The sequence below is a fragment of the Emys orbicularis genome, chromosome 2 (genome assembly GCF_028017835.1).
Source record: "Emys orbicularis isolate rEmyOrb1 chromosome 2, rEmyOrb1.hap1, whole genome shotgun sequence".
Taxonomy (NCBI): domain Eukaryota; kingdom Metazoa; phylum Chordata; order Testudines; family Emydidae; genus Emys; species Emys orbicularis.
In genome coordinates, this window is record NC_088684.1 from 111,140,087 (window position 1) to 111,166,137 (window position 26,051).

General features: G+C 43.5%; 1 protein-coding gene across 1 annotated transcript in view; it reads left to right on the forward strand.

The window, feature by feature from the left end:
- The first annotated feature begins 1,605 nt into the window (after window positions 1-1,605).
- Window positions 1,606-26,051, forward strand: part of SIRT5 (sirtuin 5) — a 30,585-nt gene continuing 6,139 nt past the window's right edge. The window contains exons 1-6 of the mRNA XM_065397926.1: window positions 1,606-1,695; window positions 5,524-5,662; window positions 9,094-9,227; window positions 12,804-13,029; window positions 14,692-14,779; window positions 18,746-18,799. Coding sequence (XP_065253998.1) covers window positions 5,548-5,662; window positions 9,094-9,227; window positions 12,804-13,029; window positions 14,692-14,779; window positions 18,746-18,799 — 617 coding nt within the window. The 5' untranslated portion in view covers window positions 1,606-1,695; window positions 5,524-5,547. The remainder of the gene's footprint in view (window positions 1,696-5,523; window positions 5,663-9,093; window positions 9,228-12,803; window positions 13,030-14,691; window positions 14,780-18,745; window positions 18,800-26,051) is intronic.

The following is a 26,051-nucleotide window of genomic DNA, read 5'->3' on the forward strand; positions in this document are numbered from 1 at the left end:
GGCTTCCAGAGAAGTTTGCAGCTCCATCAAATGCACAAGCAGCCATCTGTTTGGGGTCCAACTGACAAGCATTTAACTCTTCTAAGATGTCACAGATGGAGCTGATGTGTCTTCTATAACTTGAACATCTAGAAATGCATCTACTGGCCTACCACTGACATTGATAACATACACAATGACTTAATACTTGCCCATTTGTATGGGTGCATTCATTAGCCATGTATGCAAATTTTTTTAATGGGGTGAGAGAGGTCTTCATTTTTTTCAACTGTTGAGTCTTTCACTGTTGCACCATATGCTTCTAGCCAGTCAGTTGAGTTTCTTGCAGAAAGATAGTGAGCATTTGCTGGTCTTGTTCAGAACCAGTGTTCAACTTCAGGATGAACAAGTGACAATACACTTAACATTGGCCTCCAGTTTGTAGTGTGTAGTATCTCTTGCTTAAATAGAAAATATTATGCCACACCCATGTTTGTTTGCATGTCTCTTCAGGTTTCACCCAGCTTACAGTGATTTCAGCTGAGCTTTCAGTGGGGGGACCTTGCTGCTAGTGGAGCCTGGGCCCTCTCTTCCACTTAGATCTGATTATCAGTGATTTCATATGTAGTGGTCACTTAACAAAACAAAGGACTATCTATGGAGCGTAATCAGCTCTGTCTTTAAACAGTGGAGAGGGGTTTGTCAAATAGTACTGATGACTCAGGCAGACCATCAAGCAAAACGCCTGTCCCCACCCTCTCTCTTGATGCCCTCAATCAGCACAGGCCAAGTACAGTTCTACTGCCCTTTACTCATACAATAAGAACAACATTTCATTCCCCCGCCCCCTTCAAGTGATTTGTAACCCAACCCCAGCCAAAATCTATCACTTGGGCAACATAGCTCTGTTTGTTGGATACCTAGGTAGATTAGGTGTGACTGTAAATACAATCTGGTCCCGAAGCCTTTCCCCCACAGCTCATCACTTGCTGTCAGGGAAAGCTCATTTAGACTTTGCTTACAAATCATAATCTGGCCAACATCACCTAAACAAATGCACCGACATCGTCATAAAAACAAAAGCTGTATAAGAAAGCTAGTCTGTGTTCATACTTTTCAAATCTATTATACTTTTTTCAGATACACATTTTATCATACACTTTATGTGCTTTTAAAGTGTGTATTAATGTTTCAATTTCAATTCAAATTTCCAATCACTAAATTGGCAACACTGCATGTAACTAATTCACAAAACTGGAGCAGGGGGTGTAGGGAAATCCCTGGCTGGAAGATAATCTCTGCCGGGAAGGGGGGAGCTCCCAAGGGCAGGAAACGAAAGCTGCTGTCAAGGGAGCTCCGCAGCTTCTGTACAGGACCCGGCCCCACGGGCGGTGTCACGCGCCGAGCCGAGGGACAGGCGCTGCTGCGCTAATGGGCCGCCTGGGCGTGTGACCAGTGGCCTGAGCAGAGCCCGAGGGGCCCGGCCCCGGCAGCCCGAGGGGCGCAGCCGCGGGGGCTCGTTGTTAGCGGCGGGGTTTGGGCTCCCGCCAGGCGCGGGCAGGGCAGGGCCGGGGGCGTGGGTTGGCCGGGGCCGGGCCCGGCTCCTCCTCCTGGCGGCGGCTCCAGGGGCGGGACGTGCCGCGCTGCACGCAGCAGCGGCCGTAGCTGGGCCTCGACACCAGCTGCTGCGGCCTCCGACCGGGCGCTGCTGCGGAGGTGGGTACCTGCCTTGGGACGGGCCGCTCAGGGACGGGGCTGGGCTCCCGGGAAACCTGCTGGGCTCGGGCCTCCCCGGGGGACGCGGGGCGGGCTGGGGGTGAATTGGGGGGTCTCCCCTCACGGGCCTGTCAGGGGCTGGGCGGGGCTGATAACATCGCCCTGACATAACCCCGCCCGGGCCGGCCTCGCCTTGTCAGGGGGAGCCATGCTGGGACCTCGGGCTCCCAAAGCCTGAGCCCCTGCTGCCTGCGAGCCACCCTGCGTGGCTTACACCCTCCTCCTCCTTCAGCCCAGGCCCCTTAGGCCGCCACCTGTTAAACCATGGGGGTGGGTCGCTGGTAGCCCCCGTGTGAGCCTCTGTTGATTGAGCTAAGAGAATGGGTCGGGTGCGAAGTCAGTAGCAGGCGGATGAGTCTGTGTTGCCTAGCCCAGGGGTTCTCAAACTGGGGTCAGGACCCCTCAGGGGTCACAAGGTTATTATGTGGGGGGTCACAAGCTATCAGCCTCCACCCCAAACCCCACTTTGCCTCCAGCATTTATAATGGTGTTAAATGTAGAAAAAAGTGTTTTTTAATTTATAAGGGGGGGTTGCACTCAGAGGCTTGCTGTGTGAAAGGGGTCACCAGTACAAAACTTTGAGAACCACTGGCCCAGCCACTGCTAGAGGGATAAGAGTGTCACACCGAGTGGGTGTGGGTTACACTAACACACATTAAGGGCTTGCCTATTACTTCTATGGTTTGAATTATACCCGGTGTAGCTTTCATTACACTGGGTATAATTCAAGCCGTACAAAAACTGTGTGAAGACGAGCCCTAGCGCATTTGAAAATCCGAGCATAGAAAAGTCAAGTTGTATTTTCATAGAAATGTAGGGCTTGAGAGGTTCATCCCCCCATGCTGCGGGGGAGGGATGACCAAGTATACCCTACCATCCCCAACAGGTGTTTGTCCAGCCTATTCCTAAATGCCTCCAATGATGCAGATTCCACAGCTTCCCTGGAAGCTTATTCCACAGTTTTACTCTTACAGTTAGTAAGTTTTTCCTGATATCCAGCCTGAATCTCCCTGGCTGCAAACTAAACTGATTACTTTTCTCCAACCATTGGTGGGCATGGAGAACAACTGATAGCTGTGTTCTCTCTATAACAACCTCTTACATATTTGCAGACTGTTATATTGTTCCCTCTCAGCCTTCTTTTCTAGATTAGACATGATTTGGTCTGGGGTGTAGATCCCTAGTGACCTCAGGATCACCCTTGAATCCTTGAGGGAGTGGAGCACTTCATCCAACTTGTTGGATGTCCTCTCTAGTCACATGTACCTGCTATGCAATAAATATTGGATGCCTGCAATCAAGAGGCACACTGTGTGGTAAAGCTAATGGCCATGAGCCATCTGACGTGTTTATAGCCACCTGCAGCACCATCTTTTCTACCATCTGGTACTCTTTGATGGCTTTTCTTAGCTCTTCTCTACATTCCTGATGGAATTTGGATATGTACGGGCTTATCCTTTCCCATGCCAAAAATCTGTATTTAGCAAAAAGGACCTTGTAGTTTGTGATACAAAATTGGAGGGAGGCAGATGAATATGCCTTATACCTGAAAAGATCCAGGTCTTGGAGTCCTTATTTTTCAGCATACCCTGTGTAGATCAGGTCTTTTCTTGGACCACGGACACAACCAGAGACTCTGGGGCTGGATGAGTGTAAAATTTTTTGACATTTTTGATAAATATTTTTCTACTCCCTTTGAAGTAGGGGGAAGCGAGCCTTAATGTGTTAGCTGGTTAAGGTCACCCCAATACATTTAAAAAACAAATACCTATTATCCTAGTCTAGACAGACCCCTGGCATATAATGTGGGCAGGATATGTTGTGTTTAACCCAGGCTCCCACTCAGGCTGAACACAACGTGCTAGCACATTTTTAAAGTGCTAAACTGTGTCTACACTAGGTGCAAAATTGCATTTAAATTGTTAACGCTCACATTTTTCTAGTCTAGAAAAGAGCAAGTGAAGGTTTTTCCCATGTTTAATCCAATATGACACTTTAAATAAGACTTCCCTTTATCTGTCTCTCATTCCTGCCACAAACCGTTGCCTCAGTGAGATTCTAATCGGAGATCCTGCAAATTGTTACATGAATGCAAACACCCACAGATTGGGTCTGTGAACACAAGTCCACCCACGCATTGATCATTGCAGGAGTTAGGCCCAGATGTTTCTGTTTGACATACTGTTGTTGTCTTTTACTTTGTTACACAGTGAAACATCATATACATGCTACAGTATGCTCTCAGCAGTACAGTTGCTTGTCTAAGCTGTATGTATGTATGTGATCTATTTTGAGTATAATTATTTTTAATGTATGCTTGAACAAAATTAATGTTTTTAACGGGTCTGATAGACAAAATTATTATGCTTTGATGCCAGTAATGAAATCATGATCTTTGTAAAGTGCAATAAACTCTCTGCATTAATATAATCTTAGTATGTAGTTCTGTCATCAATACCAGATAGTTAAAATTGGTTTAAATATTTTTATATAGATTATTCTTTCAATATTATAATGAGAATGATGACGTAATATAAGGGAAATAATCACTGGTTTTGTGTGTGGTTTTTACCTCTGACAGTTTCCAAATATAGGGGGAGCTTCTTCTTTTGATTGGGATGTAAGAACATCTGAGTCAGTGGAAAGTACTGTGGATTTTAAATATCTGGGAAGATTCTATATAAGGGAAAAAATATGTGGTTGTAGCGAACATAAATATGAAGGTTTTTTTTTTTTTTTATTACTTCCCTCCATTTTTGTATAGTTGATTATCTCTATGCTTTTGTGGATTGTATGGGATTTATCTTTTAAAAATACTTTAAATTCCATTTACCACTAAAGAGGAAATTGACTTATAAATACTACCAATAACACTTTCCAATATGTTCATTCTTGATAAATGTTACATAGTATAAAGAAAATTACAATACCAAGGTGAAAAGGATAGAGCAGCTGTACTGTGTTGAGAGGTAATTGGATCTAACATGCTAAACACCAGGATTGAAATCTGTATTATGGGCTTGGCTGAATGGTTTTAGCCCGTTGGCCCACTAAGCACTTGGTCACCCTTACCCTGTCTGAGAGTCTCATCAGCCTTGTCATAAGGGGACACAATTCCCAGTGAAATTAGTGTAAGTTGTAATAGTTTACTCCAGTTGTGAATTTTGCCTAGTGTATGTTTTACCATCTGTAAAGGGGGAATAAATCTCAGAATTAGTTAATGGTTGTATGAGGTATTAAAAATTAAAAGCCCTGTATTGCCTAAGCATCACTGCATCTGCACAGTATCACATTTTTCTTTATTAAACCCATGAGATCATACTGTATGTTTTCAATACAAGGACTCAAGAGTCACAGCAGAGTGGAAAGAATTAATTCATTTTATGGGGGAAAATATTAATTGGCTATTCCACCTTGAGTTCAAGTAAGATTTTGACATGTCTGTGTTTCGTACTGGGAAAAAACCTGGAAAAATATACGTATTTCAGTACTTTCTCCACAAGAGGAGGATTGGCAGTCCTTTAAATCTTTTATGTTATGTTTTATCATATTATTTGATTGCTCTGTAAGTTTGAAATACTGTAGTTGTGAACTTTGTCCATAAGCAATACTTGGGCTGGATAAACGGGGTGGAGGATGAAATAGTAAATACTGAATCTCGTTCTTTTTGTGACACCGAAAAGAGAGTATTTAAGAGTATATTCGCTGTATAGTCTTTGCCACATAAACATGTATTCATATAACTTTTCATTTGATCTCTCTTTTCAGATTAAGAACTATAAAGTGATCCTGATGAGTCTCTTCCAGTTTACCAGTAGAAGGCTGGTTTCGCAAGCATACTGTGGACTTAAGCCTCCTTCTTCCAAGAAACAAAGGATTTGCTTAGAAATGGCTCGCCCTAATTCAAGTAAGATAAATTCATTCCTGTGCTATGTATTTTTCTTTCTATACTCCAGACAAATATTCTGTAAATTATTTTTCTCTCTTCCTTGCTTTCTGAGTTTTGAGTATCTTAAAGTTAAGCAGCATTGTTGTAGACACAAAGTACTGAACAACATAAATGTTCCAAACTAGAGAGAGTGTATTATATAAACATACAGTATAACTCCTGCACATATTGCCTTATTTTAAAGATTGCAAGGTCCAAACCACCAGTCTCCTTTGCTGAATCACTTTTGGCTCTGTGATTGTAGTATCAGTTCTCTGCTTTATCCCTTTGTAAAGTTATGGGAAATTAATGTTGTTTGCGCGTTCCTTGTGTTTCTGTAACTTTTTAATCCTAACTTTTGGAAACAAGTCAAATTAGTCATCATGTGGATGCAAGCTAGAAGTTTAAAAAATGTTTTGGTTGTTTAAGTGCAAGAAAATCCTATGGAAAATGTAATAAATGGTATGTTTTTAAACTTTGAATTCAAATGACTGAAAAGATTTAAAAAAAAAAAAAAAAGTTTAAAAAAAATTCCTTCTAGGCTTAGACCTAGCATGAGAAATTTCAGCCTTCAAGGTAACCTGTTACAAGTGCCTGATAATGAGTGTTTAGAATGGAAATGCAGTCTCAACATTAAATACAGCATCACTACAGTGAAGCTGTAATAATCAGGAGGAGAATGATGATTGAATAAAAGCTTGATTTGAACCTGCCCGGGCTTTAATAATAACAATCTATATTTTAGTTTGAAAGTGAGATTCTTGGAGAGACCAGTATTTAAATGGAGAAGTGTGGCTGTGAAGCTTTGTTTTTTTTAAAAATGGGTGAAAGTCACCTTCCTTGCAATCAAGCTGAATGATTGCCAAGTTCCTGACATAGTTAGGGGTCAAAATGGCTATTCCTGTTAACACTTTTTATCATGTCAATATCTATAAAATAGGCAATATATTTGTCACTGTATATTTTTGTGTGTATATTTAGATTTGTCTTGCATATTCATACAGAGTAAAATTCACTCCTCCGCTTCTGCAGTGCAGGCTTTCTGCAGGAAGTGAGGTAGTGAAACCACTCCCACCAACTCATAGGTAAGGTATTGGGTAATGCTACAGCTGTTCAAATCCAGGTGATAATCTACATGAAAATCTTTCATCAAAAGAGTTAGTTTAACTTGAATACAACAAGCAAGAGCTTTCAGATCAGGGATTCTCAAACTTCATTGCACCGCGACCCCCTTCTGACAACAAAAATTGCTACATGACCCCAGGACGGGGGACCCAAACCTGAGCTTGCCCAAGCCCTACAGCCCAGGATGGGGGGGCCAAAGCCCGAGCCCCACCGCCCCGTGTGGTGGGGGCCAAAACTGACGCCCAAAGGCTTCAGCCGCAGGCAGGGGGCCTGTAACCTAAGCCCTGCCACCCACGGCTGAAGCCCTGCCACCCACGGCTGAAGCCCTCAGGTTTCAGCCGCGTGTGGTGGGGCTTGGGCTTCAGCTTTGGCCCTGGGCCTCAGCAAGTGTAAGCCAGCCCTGGCAACCCCACTAAAACAGGGTTGCAACCCACTTTGGGGTCCTGACCCCCAATTTGAGAACCACTATTTTAGATTGTAATAGTAAAATACAAATAGTCAGTATTGAAGGTCCACCTCCACAGTCACTTTCTAGGAGGGTTTGAGCTGTGAGACTGGGAAGGTCACGTAACATCTGTCAATTTAAAGGGATGCTGTTGACCTACAAATCATATTTCTTTCTGCAAATATCTTGTTTGCTATAGTTCAAGGAAACATCTAAGATGACTATAATTGAATGAGATTAGAGATGCAAATATTTTTTGTTTTTCAGTTTGTGCATTTGACAAGCCCTTTGTGTATTAGTTTAATTCTTTGCTCTTTGTAATCAGTCACTTTTCCAAGCTACTTGTGTGGTTTTTTTTCACACATTTCTGGGGAAATGACTGATAAATGTAAATGCAAACCAAAAATTGACAAGGTGACTCAGAGGCAGGTGTCATACCTTAAACTATTTTCAATTAATGTTTTTACACTAACTAGATTTTAGTTTGTGTCTTCCTTTTAATTAGCATAATGTATGAAGAATTTTAAGATGATTGTATCACAGGTCAGGGTAACTACATCTGTATTTCCCCTCAGTGGTCCAGCAAGGGCACCCACTCTCAAGCTTCCAGCTTCCCAGCCATTGTCTTTCTGGGTGGAGACCCGCATCTCTTTCCCTTCTGACTGGGGTATTTCCAGGCTGCACAGTTCCCTGCCTTCACTGTGTTATTCCCAGCACAGACAGGTTGCCCAAGGACACCTGCTTGCTTTCTCCTCAGCGATGGTTAACAGGTGTAATTGCTATAGTTATAAAGTAGCACACAGCACTTCCCATGCAAGCCTATTTTATTCTTACGGTAAAAAGCGTTACCGAGAAAACATACTAAAACCAATAAAAGAACCTACATGCATGCTAATAAGCTTACCAGCCATCACCCGAAACCGAACATTAGCTATGGGAGGAGGAGTCCTTCAGCCTTCCCCCGGCCCACCGATTTCCTTTGTGATCACAAGATTATCACAGCCACAGTTCAGAACTAGCAGCTGTACTTATGGGGCCTCACTAGGCCCAGTCCTTTCAACCCTAATCTAAGGATTGGGGCCTTCCTTGGAAGGCGTTAAACAGCCTGGGTTTAAACTGTCTATCCAATCCTTTCATTGTCCTTTGGTCCCTGGAGAATCCAGTTTGAATTAGAATATGCAGACCTCTAGGGAGAGGTGGGGGGTGGCTTCAAAGAGGGGAAGTAGTATATTAGCATCCCTCTCCTACTAGAGAAGGTACATACAGTGCCACAGTATCATATACACAATTGCATTTTTAATACAGTGTAACCCAAAAGTATTAACCCTAACTCAATAAGGTTATCTTAATTCAGTAAAGTTTATCTTAATTCCATAAGGTTTGTTCAGGATATTACAGGATATTGTCAGCCTGTCACCCCTTGATTGAAAGGGGTTTACATATAACTAGAAATTACAGCATTTCAGAATTATTATTATATCCCGGTTAATTCCAGCATAGGAACTTTTGTTTAAGGCCTCAATCTTCCAAACACTTAACACGTGTACTTAACTTCATGCACAAGAGTAGTCCTCTTGCAGCTAGTAGGGCTACTTGTGTGCATAAGTGTTTACAAGATCAGGGCTTAAAATGGTTTCTCATAGATAACACTTCTAATTATGATCTACAGAACATCAGGAAAGAATAGATATTCTAAAAATTAAAAGTGTGGCTGTTTTGCCCAACAGCCACATTTGTGCTTGTATGCCCATTGCTATATATCTGAGTGATTAAATGGTCTCTTTAAAAATTAAACAAAACTGGTGGCTCAATTATTGTTCATTTTTTCCATTATATTTAGATATGGCGGATTTTCGAGAAGTGTTTGCCAAAGCAAAGCATATAGCCATTATTACAGGGGCTGGTGTTAGCGCCGAGAGTGGTGTTCCTACCTTCAGAGGCACAGGGGGCTACTGGAGAAAATGGCAAGCTCAGGTATGTAGTTGGGCCAGACATTTGATGAGCTACTATTATTCCTTTAATTCAGATGTGCCATTACAGTGAGTCGGAAGCAGCTACCTATTTAAAGGGTTGCAGTGCTCCAGTAGTGACAACATGTTCTCTGCTCAGCCATCTCTGCAGCTTCTTTCTCACGCTCCACTGTGGTAGCCTCATGCATCTGCAACTTCTTTTTCGCTGGTCAGCACAACAGTCTTAGCTGTCTTGGAGACACTGAGGGGTCCTCCTTGCTGCTTCCCTGCTTGCTTTTTCCCCGCAGGACACCTCTCCCTTTCTAAATTCAGACAAATATAAAAAACAGGGATGGACAGTATTGAGTACTTTTTTTTGTTTATTTGATTGCTTCTTGCCTTGATGCTTTTGTCTGTCACACTGACAACTTCCTACTGCAACCTGCTGTCTGTGCTCCTTCTGTGGCTCAAAATTAACTTGATTTAATGTTCCCTTTCTTATATTTGCACTGCTATCATAATCCATTTTGTGTGTGTGTGTGTGTGTGTTTAAGATAATGCTCATGAAAGATTTAATTCTTCTGGAAACTAGAGCAGCTGTGCAGTTATCCAGTTACTGGCATGATAAAAGTGCACCTGTATTTATTTCAGTAATTGTGCATTTAAATACAGTATATTTATATAAATGTTGTTTTTTTTCATGAGAACTTTGACATATTAATGTTCAATCTTTATGTAGCACTGCAAGTATATAGTTCAGATGGATTTATTTGAATGAGCTTTCTCCCCCTATCTTTTAAACTAGAAAACTGAATGCAAAACCCATATTAATGCAGAATTATGGCTGAGATTTTATAGGCATGCAGGAGACAAAGTATTAGTTGCTGCCAGAATGAAAACCTATTATTTGGCTACATTATACATAAATTAAGGCAGAATTGAAATTACCAGTAGCACAAAATATATCATGCAAAGGTATCCAGTTTTATGGCTTCTTTAGTGCATATAAAATATTAACTATTATGTTGCACTTAATTTCTTTGTTTTTCTTTTGTATTGTGTTTGTACTCTCAAGAGGAGGCTTGGTTGGGCAGTGTAGAATGAGTTCTGTGTGCACAGTGTAAAAGTAGAGAATTCTGGATAATATTACAGTAAAATTATATGCAACTTTGAATGGCCTTACTTCATTGCATAAAATACAGTATTTATGGATCCATAATTATAAGGCCATAAGGAACGGTTATGATCATCTAGTATAATGATGATCCATACATACATCATATAGGGCCTCCTGTATAACACTGACTTATCATGGCCCTATAGAAAAAGGAGGACTGATTCTGGCTATTGACTTGTGTTCTTGTTAGATATAGCTGGTTACAAATACTGTGATGTTATTATCTTGTCATCTACATAATAACTAGAGTTGTCGATTAATTGCAGTTAACTCACACGATTAATTTAAAAAAAAATTGCGATTAATCCCAGTTTTAATCTCACTGTTAAACAATAGAATACCAATTGAAATTTATTTGCTACATTTTCATATATATTGTATTGTGTGTTGTAATTGAAATCAGTGTATATTTTGATTACAAATATTTGTACTGTAAAAATGATAAACCAAAAAAATAGAATTTTTCAGTTCACCTAATACAAGTGCTGTAATGCAGTCTTTGTTGTGAGAGTGCAATTTACAAATGTATATATTATTTTGTTACATAACTGCACTCCAAAACAAAACAATGTAAAACGTCAGAGCCCCCAAGTCCACTCAGTCCTACTTCTTGTTCAGCCAATTGCTAAGACAAACAAGTTTGTTTACATTTACTGGAATTAATGCTGCTCTCTTCTTACTTACAATGTCACCAGAAAAAGAGAATAGGCATTTGCATGGCACTTTTGTGGCCAGCATTGCAAGGTATTTATTTGCCAGATATGCTAAACATTCATATGCCCCTTCATGCTTCAACCACCATTCCAGAGGACATGCTTCCATGCTGATGCTTGTTAAATAAAATAATGCGTTAATTAAATTTGAGACTGAACTCCTTGGGGGAGAATTGTATGTCCCCTGCTCTGTTTTACTGGTATTCCGCCATATATTTCATGTTATAGCAGTCTTGGATGATGAACCAGCACATGTTCATTTTAAGAACACTTTCACGCAAAGAAGGTACCAATGTGAACTTTCTAAAGATAGCTACAGCACTCGACCCAAGGTTTAAGAATCTGAAGTGCCTTCCAAAATCTGAGAGGGACGAGGTATGGAGGATGCTTTCAGAAGTCTTAAAAGAGCAACACTCCGATGCGAAGACTACAGAACCCGAACCACCATAAAAAGAAAATCAACCTTCTGCTGGTGGCATCTGACTCAGATAAGAAAATGAATATGCTTCAGTCCACGCTGCTTTGGCTTGTTATTGAGCAGAACCTGTCATCAGCATGGACGCATGTCACCTGGAATGATGGTTGAAGCATGAAGGGAGATACGATCTTTAGTGCATCTGGCACGTCAGGGCCGGCTTTAGCAAGAGCGGGGCCCAATTCCTGGGGGCGGGGCTTGCCGCAAGCCCCGCCCCCAGGAATGGAGCCACGCTCCAGCCGGAGCTCCGGCTGGGGTCGCGGGGCTTAGGTCCGGCCCGGAGCCGGTCGGCGGCCGGAGCCGAGGGACCGGGCCGGACCCGAGCCGGACCCGCGGGGGCCGGAGGGAGCTGCTCGGCCGGGGCTGGACTGGGCCGCGCCTCCCCGGAGCCCTTCTCGCGCCCCCCCCCCGCCACCCCAGCTTACCTGGTGCTGCCTGCCTGCCCCTGCTTCTTTTCAGACTTCCCGCGAACCTCTGATTTGTGGGAAGTAGGGGAGGGGGAGGAGCAGGGGGCGGAGCGTTCAGGGGAGCGGAGGAGGGGGAAGTGAGCTGGGGGCGGGGTGGAGAGCTGCGGCGCGGGGCCCTCTTAGCGCGGAGCCCAATTCAGCTGAATCGGCCTAAAGCCGGCCCTGTGGCATGTAAATATCTTGCGACGCCAGCTACAACAGTGCCATGAGAATGCCTGTTCTCACTTTCAGGTGACATTGTAAACAAGAAGCGGGCAGCATTATCTCCTGCAAATGTAAACAAACTTGTTTGTCTGAGCGATTGGCTGAACAAGAAGTAGGATTGAGTAGGCTTGCAGGCTCTAAAATTTTACATTGTTTTATTTTTGAATGCAGTTTTTTGGTACATAATTCTACATTTGTAAGATCAACTTTCATGATAGAGATTGCACTACAGTATTTGTATGAGGTGAATTGAAAAATAGTTTCTTTTGTTTATTTACAGTGAAAATACTTGTAATCAAAAATAAATATAAAGTGAGCACTGTAGACTTTGTATTCTGTGTTGTAATTGAAAACAATATATGTTAAAATGTAGAAAACATCCAAAAATATTTAAATAAATGGTATTCTATTACTGTTTAATAGTGTGATTAGTAATGCGATTAATTTTTTAATTGTTTGACATCCCTAATAGTAGATACAGTCACATGTAAGTTATTATCAAGTGTAGTTGTTTTGCTCTTATTACTAATGAATGAATGTGTTTTGTTTTTTTTTTCCCCCCCAGGAACTGGCTACCCCAGAAGCCTTTGCAAGGAACTCCTCCCGTGTGTGGGAATTTTATCATTACCGGCGGGAGCTGATGTTGAGTAAACAACCAAATCCAGCACATATTGCCATTGCAGAGTGTGAAGCCAGACTGAGCAAACAGGGAAGGAGTGTTGTGGTCATTACTCAGAACATTGATGAGCTCCACAGAAAGGCAGGCACAAAACACCTCTTAGAAATTCATGGTTAGTATTAACGCACGCATACACTAGAACTGATCAGAAGATGGAGGGGGGAGTTTCTACTGAAATCTTTGAATTTTTGCAGAAAATGAAATTTTCAGTCAAAAACGTCAACTGAAAACCAAAACCATTTTTATTCAGAAATGCCACATGCCCAGTGGCCCAGTTCTCCTTTATGGGTCTGGCTTCCTGGCCAGATTACATCTCCCATTACACATTGTGGCCAAGGCCGCCTATGATGCACTGTGGCTTCTTAGCACGAAGGGACACCAGGGTGCAGCATGGGAGATGTAATCTGGGATGGGTGCATGAGACACCTGCACGATCGCTCGCAAGAGGTGCTGTGGTGGCATTTCCAAAAAATTTTTTGGTTTTCAGGTGTTCGAGTTTTAGATTAAAAGTCAACATTTTCCAGGGAAAACAGACACTTTTTTTCATAAACAGTTGTTTTCTTGAAAACCCAATTTCTGTCAAGCACTGGAGATGGAAAATTTCGACCAGTCTTAATGCATGTGTAGCGCCGACAGACCCCAGTTGTCAGTGGGCAGGATCGAACCTGGGACCTCTGGAGCTTAGTGCATGAGCCTCTATCGCATGAGCTAAAAGTCAGCTGGTTGTTAGCTAAGGCTGTAGAGCAGACTCATTTAACTCTCTCTCTAAGTGGTCTCAGTGCCACTAGATGGGACAGAACACCACACCCAAGGAGGTGTGTGGGTTACACATGTACTTACTCTGACCAACTATTGCTGAACTTGTCATCACCTGCTGTCTCTTCCCTTTGTTGTTTGTCGTTTTGTTTTTTATACTGACAATGGCACTGGAACTCTCTCTCTCTCTTAACACTTTCTCCTTGCATGTCTCAGATCCACTTGGATGAATATACTCATACAATAGAACTTAGCTTATTTATCCTAAAGGGTAGGAATTACAAATTGCTGAGTTTTCCAGTTCGTGAGCAGGGATAATACATCACAAAGTATTTTGGTCACTTATTCTGATAAGTGTAGTTTAATTTTGATTATAATTCAGTTTTACAAAATATACTACAGTATATTACGAAGTCTTAGTAATGTCAGGCCTCACTATATCATTCGCTGTTAATTATTTGAGAAGTCAGAGGTACCTTTTTTTGAGCATTTTTTGTGCAAATTACAAAGTGTGTGTTTTAACACAGTTCTCCTGTATGCAGAAGGAAATGCTACCATCATAAGTCATCCTTCTTAGCCAGATTGCAAACAATTCCCCCTTTTTTTTTTTACAAAAAAATTTCAGCAATACTGTGTTAGTCATCTAGATGTCATGAGATAAACCAGAGTATAAGCCACAGTCTACTAGAGGGACCATTTCTCTGGTTCAGCATGGCAGTTTCTATTAAACTTGCACTCCTGCCTTTGCTATCCTGGCTTTGTGAATACATATGCTGTTGGTTTCTTTGACTGCCAATCAAAAATGTTTTATGTACATGCTTTATAATAAACTAATTCACAGTGCTGCCAAGCTGGAATTTCTTAGTTCTGTGTCCCTGTAACTTAAACTGCCCACAAGGTCTGTTCTCCAGTGTCAAATAAGGGAACACTTGGGATGGATAGAACTGTTTGCATGCGTAACCCCATCTGAAAGTCATTGTTTGATATTAATCTGGAATTGCTGCTTTGTGCATTTCAGGTAGCTTATTCAAAACCCGATGCACCAGCTGTGGAAATGTGGCAAAGAATTACAAGAGTCCAATATGTCCAGCTTTGGCTGGGAAAGGGTAATATATTGTGAAACCCATACTTTCTCTTTTTCAGTTTGCTACTTATTTATTATCTTTAGCAGGGTAGATATTTTCAGAGCTGGGCTGGGTTTTAGCAGGTGTCTCCCATTTACCTCAGTGGGAATCGTGTTTAAAGCCCATATGATGCTTTGAAAACATAGGATATATTGTTTCATTAACTCTAGCTTTATTCACTGAGAACTGGGGGGATGTCAGACCTCTGAAACGGCTCACTGCTAAAGCGCACACGGGGCTTAGCCATGTTTTTCCAAGTTTTTTAAGTAATGATCTTACTTACAGGAAGTTAGCAGAATAAGTTTATTAAAAATAACCCACTAGCAGAGACTAACCGGGATCCAGTTGTGTTATGTATTTAGGTTTATATTTTATATCTCTCATTAAGGTTTTTTTTTGTATCTTCATTTACCTAGTGTGACACCAAGCCCCATTTGTGGTTCACTACTGTGTGTCAGCAAATCTTGTCAAGCCTGACATACTCACTACACCTACCACACTGGTAAAATTCAGAACTGGCAATGTATTTGGGGTCACCTTGGTGGTTGTAACCAAGGCTAATGGAAGCCAGAGTGGGGTTCAGAGCTGCTGAACCAGGACTGTTTAGCACACAGACACAGGGTGTGACCTGCATGCTTGTAGGTGGGTTGGGAGCTACAGCAGCAAAATATTGTAAGGCACCCAGGATTGCAGGGCAAGTGGTGACAGCCCCCTACTGGTCTGGATTGCCACTGAATGCAGTGACACCTACAGAAGAGAAAAAATGAAAGATGTTTAACTACAGCTCTGGGAAGTTCCAAAACCAACAAGCTGTATTTCAAAGATCAGTTAAGATTCCTGAGTGACACATCAAATAAAATTTTCTGTCAAATACAAATTATATCAATAATGAGCACTTTAATGACACATCAATTATTTCAATGGTGAGGCCACATAATGTCATACGTTTGGCTATTGAACTACAGCTACACCCTTATTCTCAAGAAACAGCAATGGGTACTTTTATTTTTCTGATATATTAACTAATATCCCCATATACCAATATTCCTTTAAATATTTAGATATCAAAATCAAAAATACATTAAAATTCCCCCAGCGATCCATGTCTCTCAGTTGTGATTGATATGATAAAATACATACTTTGTTTAAAAAATGTTGTGGAAGGTGTAGTGTAACCTTCAGGATGTCCTTACCTATTTTTTATTTGCTTTCAAGTACTTCAGTTTTGTAAATGATGTGATATATGGATACATTGCTGTCACTTGGCAACCTTGACTGGATTTGAAGCAAAGTTTTCTAGTTTTGGAAACTTTTAATGTTGGACTCTAGGAAATGAAACATTGGTTCTGTGCACGAGATTTTGACCAGATGAATTAAATTATGTACTATTTCTCCTTTCCTCACTTTCCCCTTTTTAAAATTTTTGCCACTCTGTCATCAGAAACAAAAGTTCAGAAGTTTTGGAGGCTGCTGAAAAGCTGTTTTAGGGAGGAACCCTTTGTCCAAATCACTTCACATTTAGTAGAAAACATCTATCTCCACCCCAGTCTTAATCTGACAGTATTTAGACTCCTATTCCTTTGTTGTGGATTTTGGAGATAGGAGAACTATCAGGCTTGTAGTAAAAGCTTGATTATAACCTTAACTTTGGAATGGCTTTGGTGCTCCATAGTATCACAAGATATAAAGGTGGTGTATGAAAAATTGTTGATCCTAAATCTTACACAAAAGTATATATCCGTTCCATTAGAACAAACATTTCAGATGGTCTGGAACCATCAAGTTGAGTGGTTACTATCCTATGTTACCATGTGAACTTGTTACCTTTATCCCCTTTTCTTCCTCCCGACCTTTCTACCGTTTGTTATGCTCACTTGTTACATCTTGTCTTAAATTAGATAGTAAGCAGTTCGATACAGGGATTGTCTTTCTATAGGTATGTCTACACTACATGCTTCTTTTGGTGGAGTGTAGAATACATACACTATGCTCCCTCCTAGCATGGGTATAAATAGCAATGTAAACCGTGAGGCACCGCTTAGGTGAGTAAAATAAAGACACACCTGAACCCTGTGGCTGTGTACCTGGGTATATACACCCTACACAGCTCTCTACTCACCCAAGTAGTGCCTCCGATGTTTACACTATTATTTTTAGCAGTATAGTGTCCTGCAGTTGCTTCCCCACTGCTGGAGTCTTTCCCTGCCACAGGGACCTTCCAGAGCCTTTTCCTGCCACAGAGAGACACTTTGGCAGCAGGGAATGGCTCTGGCATGGGGGAGGCAGTGGGGAAAGGCTCTGACAGGTTCCCCTACAGCCAGAGCCTTTCACTGACAAGTGTAGTTACACACTGCAGTGTGGAGGCAACCTGCTTTTCATTATGGCATGTAGCTACACATTCCCTATGCACTGTGGCCTGTATATTTTTACAGCACCTTGCAATCAATCCTGATCGTGTCTCGGGGACTTAGGTGTTACAGCAGTACAAATAATAAATAACAATTTGCATGTAGCCTACAGAAAGTAGAACTTCAGGTAAAAATGATGGCAAATCTGACTTCAGTCATTTAACAAGTAATTTCCTTCTAGATCTCCTGAAGAGAAGAGCTGCTTCAAGTTAAAGGCCAGGTCTACACTCGGAGCAGTTTGCTACCGTATAATATAGCAGCAAAACACTCTTTGTGTGAACATAGTTTATGCTGGCAAAGTTGTGCTTTTGCTGGTACAGCTTATTCCAGCTGTGCTGAATGAAATAAACTATACTGGTAAAAGTGCAGTTTTTCTAGTATAATGGTGTCTATGCTAAGTGCCTTGTGCCAGCACAGCTACGTCAGTCAGGAGTCATACTTCTTCACACCCCTGACTGACAGCTATGCCCTTTGTAGTGCATACCTAGCCAAAGATGACCTGCAAAGGGAAGATTGGATTTGTGCCCACTTTTGCTGCTTTATGACATATAAAGAAGATCTAAAACTCTTTTTTTTAACCTTTATATTAAGGATATCAAATCTGGTCTCTCTGAATTTGCTTGATGACATGTGGTGATGGGGAAAAATGGAGAGAGAAGTTTGGAATTTTCTCACCTCTTAGTTGAAAACATGGGGGCATTAGATCCAAACATGTCTTTTCTTCCAGTTGCATTAGGCCTGGTCTACGCACACAATTTGTATTGGTATAACTATTTTGGTTAGATCTGTGATTTTTTTTGTTTTTTATTTAACCAATTACAGTTATGCTGGTACAGCTCCGAGGGAGGACACAATTATACTAGTGGGGATGCACTTACACCAGTACAGCTTATTCTCCTTCCTGTACAGGAATAAACTATACTGTTAATAACTGTATCCATGCTAGGAGTGTTGTACCAAAATAACTGTATACCAATATAGTTAAAGTGCTATAAATTTTGTGTGTAGGGAAAAAACGTAGTTAAATAGGCATGAAAAAAACCAGTATTTTAAATGGTCTGACTGAAAATTACATTTCCCCTCAATATCAGGTTTCACTTCCTTGGTATCTGTGTAGTGATACTCTTGCCCCATCTGTGGTCATATAGTGTTGTCCCAGGTGGACAAGTCTTGAATTTCTCATATGTGACAAAATCAAGAAAAAAATGTGTTTTGAAGGAAGAAAAAGCCCTTCCCAGGACTTTTTACATTAGAGAAAAGCAAAAAAAGGGCATACGTGCATTCCCCTATGCCCTTTGTGGTGCTCCACATAAGTGGAAACCACCTTTTTTTGTGCCTCGCACCTGAGCCCTATTATTGTTCTTGCCATTCTAACACCAATGATGAGCCTGTTTTACTGACTTTAGTGTTGTAGTATATATATTTATTTCCTACGGCTACTAAACCACCTTGATTTGCGAGAGTGCTCTGGAGAAATACATTTTACTTGTAATAGCATTTTGTTTGGTACATAAAATGTTTTTTTATTTTTTGACTTCAGTGCTCCAGACCCTGAAATAGAAGATGCCAAGATTCCAGTGGAAAATCTTCCTCGGTGAGTGCTGACTATCATCTCTTTTCACCACACCAACATGATCCCCCTCAAATTGCACAAGTACTTTGAAAGGATGCCTCCACAAATGAATTTATTAATATTATTTACCTAGCATCAGAAGAACGTGAAAGTGGCTTACAAATTGAGAGACAGAACAAGTCTACACTACAGACTTATATCAGTATAACTATGTCACTCAGGGGTCTGAAAAATCCACCCCTGAGCGACGTAGGTATACCGACCTAACCCCCCGGGATAGCGCTGTGTTGGCCAGAGAGCGTCTCCCGTTGACATAGCTACTGCCTCTTGCAGAGGTGGATTAACTATGCTGATGGGAGAAGCTCTGCCCTCAGCATAGGAGTGTCTTCACTTAAGCTCTTCAGTGGTGCAGCTGCCCCAGTGCCGCGTTTTAAGTGTAGACCTGCCCATAGTGCCAAACATCTTAAATTTAAACATAACATTACAAGAGATAACTGACAAAGGAAATGTGGATAGGGGTTATAGTGAAGAAAAATAGGTTGCTTATTTATGTGTAAGCATCTGGTAAAGACCAGGCTAAATTAATAGATTGTTTAGCAAGTGGGGAACTGAACAGTGGTAGCAAGCAGCCAAGTACTACAGGATAATCTGCTGTTTATTCAGTAGCTAGCACTCTTTCCTCTGAGGCAGTATCTAATACTATGCTTGGCGATGTCTGCTGCAAAGTATCTTGTGATCATTAAAAATTCCATGGCACTTTTTGTGGCAGTAAATGATTTACCTCAACTTCTTGCACTTGACTACAATATTTTTTATTCCTTGCATAAGACTGTTGGGTAGCATTGTTCAGTCTTGTTAAACAGCTTCTGTACTTCACCCAGAGATATCGTTGCACTGTATAACAGAAGAAGCTCTCCCTGTATACTTTAGTTAAGATGATGTGGTCCAAATGGAGGGTAGCAGTTTAAATCCCCAATCGTTCAACTGACTCCATACAAACATACCCCCCTTTGATGTCTGCCAGCACAAAATCAATTTTGTAAAGTACTATAGAGTCCTTTGGAATAAGAGATTTGATATCTTAGCTTCAGCTGTAATGTGAAACATTATTTTTATATTATCATGCCTAAGGCTGCGAGTCTTTCACGGAAGTCACAGATTCTGTGACTTTCTCAGACCTCCGTGACTTCTGCAGCGACTGGTGCAGCTGACCCCAGGGCCGCCCGAGCAGCTGGGGTGGCTCTGGGGGACGGCCGCTGCCCGGGCAGCCCCAGGCAGCTGGTCCCGGAACAGCAGCAGCGGAGCCCCGAGCTGCCCTTCCCCCCCCCACACACACACAACAGCATTGGCGGGGCCCCAGGCCACCTCTTCACACACACCCACAGCAGCAGCGTCCCCCGGATCCTGTCCTGTTTCTTCTTCGAGATGTCCTTGTGGGTGCGCCACTCCAGGTGTTGGTGCGTCCCTGCACCTTTGCTCGGAGATTTTGACAGCAGTACTTCTACCGGTCGCGCACACGCAGAGCCTGCCCCACACGCTGAGTGCCTTAATAGTACACGGGTACGACCGGTCTCCCCAGTTCCTTCTCTACCATCCCCGGCTGAGATGGAGCTCAGCAGACTCATTAGAGACTTTTCTCTCCCTTTGTTCAAATACCTTCCTTGTTAGTTAGTTTTTCCCAGTAGTAATTAAATACCACTTCTCCTATCTTTTTCTCTCTTTTTAAAACAAACAAAAAAACCAACCTTCTCGTTCCTGTCAGCAGCAGCCGCTTCCGACATGCCTGGCTCCCCAGGCTTTAAGCACTGCTCTACCTGCCATGATGCCATCCCTCTCTCAGATGACCATTCAAAATGTATAAAATGTTTGGGAGTGTCCCACATCCCCCCCCCCCCCCAAAATGTGCCCACTGTAGCAAGCTAAAATCCAGGGCACATAAGGACAGGGAGTTGAGACCAAAACTGCTCCTCCTCCAGAAGTCCTTAGGATCAGCTTCAGACCCGGGCGCCGACTCTGCTACACGCCGCAAGCCGCCCCCCGCCTCAAAGAAAGAAAAGAAAACCTCAAAAAAACAGCACTCACTTCCACCCGCAAAGGGTACTTCACTGGAGAAGACTTCCCCGGGCAGGTCTACAACCTCCCTCCGGCGCTTCCCCGGCTGAGCACTTTTGACGCGCCGGGCTCCTCTGGCGCTGTGTGAAACCCGCCTGCGGCGGGAGCACAAAGCTTCAGTGCCGAGGCTTCCAGTTGCTGGCCTCTCTCACGGCACCGTTCGGTGCAACACATGTTGACATGCCTGACTCCCCCGCAGGCTATTCTCGCTCTCCCGGCACAGTCATCCTCTGAGCTGGCCGGCAGCGTAACAAAGCTCAGGACACCGGTGCAGAGGAACCTTTCTTCACAACAGATTCCTCTTGCACAGCCCTCACCTCACAGAGGGGCTGTGGCACAGCAATTCACACAGTCGAGGGACCTGCTGGTGTCCCCTATCTGCAGTCACCCCTACTTAACGCTTGCTTCTCTCCAAATGCTCAGTCAGGGTCCGGACAGCCTTCCTCCAGTGATGAGGAATCTGGACTGCAGGGAAAATTTTCACCCTATCAAATCTCCCGTCCTCAGACCCCAATCAATAGAGGTCATAGAAAAGTTACCTTGTCCTACTCTCAGGATCCTGCCCTGTGGTGTGTCAACCCCTGGATGGCACCACCCATGCCCTTCCCACCACAGTGGCAATATTGGGCTCCATGGGCACCTTATCCTCGAGACCACACTTGCTATGCTACCACAGCCAGGTGTGATGCCTGCCCGGTACCGCCAGTTGACAAATCTGTCACTGACTTAAGACACCAGGCAGCACCATCACAACTGCAGGATCAATCACGACCTGCCTCCAACCCAGTAGACCCAGTGGTTATGCCTGATGAAGCATTACTTCCTCCTCCCCGACATCTTCTGATGACTTCTCAAACTTTCAAGATCTTTTTAAAAGAGTTGCCAATGAGTTAAGAATTAACCGGGAGGAGGTTTCTGAACAGCAGTATGAGCTAACTGACATCCTGCAGCCCTCTTCTTCTTCTAGGATTGCATTACCGATCAACGCAGCCCTTTTGGAACCTGCTAAGGCTATCTGGCAAACTCCCACTGCAAGCCTACTTACCTTTAAGCGAGCGGATCAGAAGTACTTCATCCTTTCCAAGGCCTCTGAATTCCTTTTCACTCATCCAGTGCCAAACTCTCTGGTAGTAGACGCTGTCAACCAAAAGACCAAACACCAGTTTCCCCGCTCCACCCCATTCAACAAGGAAAGTAAGCGATTAGATCTGCTCAGACATAAGGTATCCACATCCTCCATGTTACAATTTCGCATTGCTAATTATACAGCCGTTCTGGCAAAATATGACCACAAAAATTACAATAAATTCATGGACTTTATTGATGACATTCCGGAAGAAAAGAAACAATTTACAGTCCTTGTTTCCGAGGTACAAATCATCTCCTGTACCACTCTTCAAGCGGCCCTTGATGCAGCCAATACTGCAGCAAGATCCACTGCTACAGCAGTGCTGATCCGCCAGAGTTCATGGCTCTCCTCCTCTTCCTTTCCTCGAAAGGTCCAGAGTACCATTGAAGATCTTCCCTTCGATGGCGACAAACTCTCTGCCTCCATGACGAACAATGTACTTCATTCAATGAAGGACTCAAGGACAACTCTCCGGTCCCTAGGAATTCAAACCCCTATGACCAGAAGATGACAATATAGATCTCAACCTTACCAGCGTCCACGCTACCCCACATACACCCAGCAATTCCATAGATCACATGAGAAACAACAACAGCAACACCAGAGACCCAGTTACCAGCGCCGCCATCCCAACTCCTCAGCAGCATCTCAACCCCCTCTGACTAATAAGCAGATTTGAAGCCGTGGTCCTGGGTATAGAAAACAACGTTCCCACTTCAGTGCTTACACCGCCTGCCCCTCTTTTTGGACATCGCCTACGACCATTCTCCCATCAATGGCAGAACATTACCACTGACAAGTGGGTTATAGAGGTCGTCACAATTGGCTATTCCATCCCTTTCCTATCCTTGCCTCCTACCCACCCACCCTCCCCATCCCTCTTCAGAAACCCCTCTCAAGAGCAACTGCTCCTCCAAGAAGTACATCTCCTTCAATTGGGAGCAGTGGAAGTCATGCCTGAACAACACAGAGGGAAGGGTTTCTATTCCCATTATTTCTTAAGAGCAAAGAAACCCGGGAGATGATGACTGATCCTCGACCTCCGGCAGCTCAATAAATTTATCAAAAAGCAAAAGTTCAAAATGGTTACCCTCACCACCATAATCCCAGTGCTGGAACTGGGTGATTGGTTTTCAGTCCTCGACCTACAGGACACCTATTTTCATGTGACTATACATCCGGCCCACAGATGTTTCCTTCGTTTTATCCTCGGCTCGACACACTTTCAATGCAGGGTGCTACCCTTCGGCCTATCCACCGCCCCCCGTGTTTTTTCCAAGCTCCTAGCTATAGTAACTGCCTACCTCAGGAAACAAGGGGCCTTAATATTTCCTTACCTCGACGATTGTCTCCTCAAAGCCTCAACGCTCGACGAAGCTCTTCGATTCACGCAGCTCACCGTTGCTTGCTTCCTGTCCCTTGGCCTACAAATAAACAAAAACAAATCCACCTTATCTCCTACCCAACACCTGGAGTTCATAGGAGCACACCTCGATTCCTAGACGGGAATAGCATCTCTCCCGCCCGACTGTTTCAACACCATAAAACTCCTGGCCATGAAACTTCGCAACAGTCCTCAGGTCACTGCTCAAGACCGTCTACAACTCTTAGGTCACATGGCCTCGTGCATGTTTGTGGTCAAAAATGCGTGATTATACATGAGGTGCTTCCAAGCTTGGTTGGCCACTTTTTACAAACCGAATGTACACGCTCTAAACAAGCCTCTATCCATACCTTTCAGAGTCAAAGACTTTCTCCTATGGTGGACGGTTCCCTCCAACCTCTGCTCAGGAGTCCCCTTTCTCCAGGATGCTCCATCCCTCATAATGACTACCGATGCACCCCTCACAGGGTGGGGTGCACACATGTCCCACCACACAGCCCAGGGGCTATGGTCTTCAACCGAAACCTCCCTACACATAAATGTCCTAGAGCTTTGAGCCATACGCAACGCTTGCCGTCACTGCCTCCCATTGATTCGGAACCAACATGTTCGAATAATGACAGACAACATCGCCTGCATGTTCTATGTAAACAGGCAGGGAGGAGCTCACTCTCACTCGCTTTGCACAGAAGCTATGAAGCTCTGGAATTGGTGCCTTGCGAACAACATCCGGATATCAGCCACCTATCTTCCCGGAGCTATGAATACCACCACGGATGAATTAAGCATATGCTTTCCCTGGGATCACGAATGGGAGATAAACAAGACGATCATCATCAATATATTCTGCATTTGGGGCTACCCAACCCTAGACGTCTTCGCAATTGCGAAGAACAAGAAATGTCCCGAATTTTGCTCCAGAGCAGGACTGGGGAAACATTCCCTAGGAGATGCGTTCATGATCTCATTGGATCAGGACTTACTGTATGCATTTCCCCCAAGACCGGTCCTCCACAGAGTTCTGACAAATATACGAACAGATTGTGCCACGGTAATTCTGATTGCCCTGTTGTGGCCCAGACAACCATGGTTTCTGTTCCTCACCAGAATGTCAATTTGCCCACTGATTTCGTTGCACCTCACTCCGAACCTCCTATCGCAGCAACCCCGCTGATTTCTTCACCCCAACCTGTCCATGCTTCACCTCAAAGCTTGGTTCCTACATGGTTCTCCCAAAATGCACTAGCATGCTCTGAGCAGGTTCAAAGAGTGCTCCTACATCTCAGAACGCAATCTACTTGCACCACCTATCTCCAAAAGTGGAAGCGATTCACACAATGGTGCTCAACCAAACAAATTCCTCCTACTTCTGCACCTCTTCCATTCATACTTGACTACCTATTAGACCTTAAGCAATCTGGCCTCTCTTTCAGCTTCTTCAAAGTCAACGTAGCTGCTATTACAACTTTTCATGACAAGATCAACAATACCTCTGTTTTTCCTCATCCAGTCACCAAGCGTTTTCTCAAAGGGCTCCAATCCCTATACCCGGACATTAAACCTCCTACCTCTCCGTAGGACCTTCACTTAGTATTAACCTACTTAACTCAACAACCATTCGAGCCCCTAGCCACTTGCTCCCTCTTACACCTCTCTATGAAAACAGCATTCTTAGTGGCAATCACCTCCACCAGATGCACAGGAGAAATAGCAGCTCTCATGGCGGACCCACCGTACACACTATTTTTTAAGGACAAAGTTACCCTCTGACTACATCCCAAATTTCTTCCAAAGGTGCATTCGTCATTCCACATCAATGACCTTCTTCCTAAACCACATGCAAACTCTTTTGAATGCACAATGCATACGTTAGATGTCCACAGGGCTTTGTCCTTCTATTTGGATAGAACCAGGCCCTTTAGGAACTCTTCCAGACTCTTTGTCTTCATTGCAGAGCGATCCAAAGGCACACCTATTTCTACCCAGAGACTTTCCAACTGGATCTCTGAGTGTATCTGACTGTGCTATCAGATAAAGAACTCTTCCAGCCGGCATCAGAACTCACTCCACTACCTCCGTAGCTACCTCCGTGGCTTTTCTACGGAAAGTTCCTCTGGCTGACATCTGTAAAGCGGCCACTTGGACTTCTGAACACACATTTGTTAAGCATTATGCCCTTAATCAAGAACCTCTCTCTGATACACGATTGGGCAGAGCTGTACTATCTACTGTATTCCTACCAGATCCGAAGTCCCTACCTCCTTGAGATACGCTGCTTTTAAGTCACCTGGAGTGGAGCACCCACAGGGACATCTCTCGAAGAAGAAGAGGAGGTTACTCACCTGTGCAGTAACTGACATTCTTCAAGATGAGTGTCCCTGTGGGTGCTCCACTACCCACCCTCCTTCCCTCTACTTCGGAGTTGGGGTAGCCTCCGTTGTAGAGAAGGAACTGAGACCGGTCGCGCACTATTAAGGCACACTTAGCGCGTGGGGCAGGCTCTGCGCATGCGCGACCGATACGAGTACTGCTGTCAAAATTTCCGAGCAAAGGCGCAGGAACGCACCCACACCTGAAGTGGATCACCCACACCTGGAGTGGAGCACCCACAGGGACACTCATCTCGAAGAACGTCAATTACTGCACAG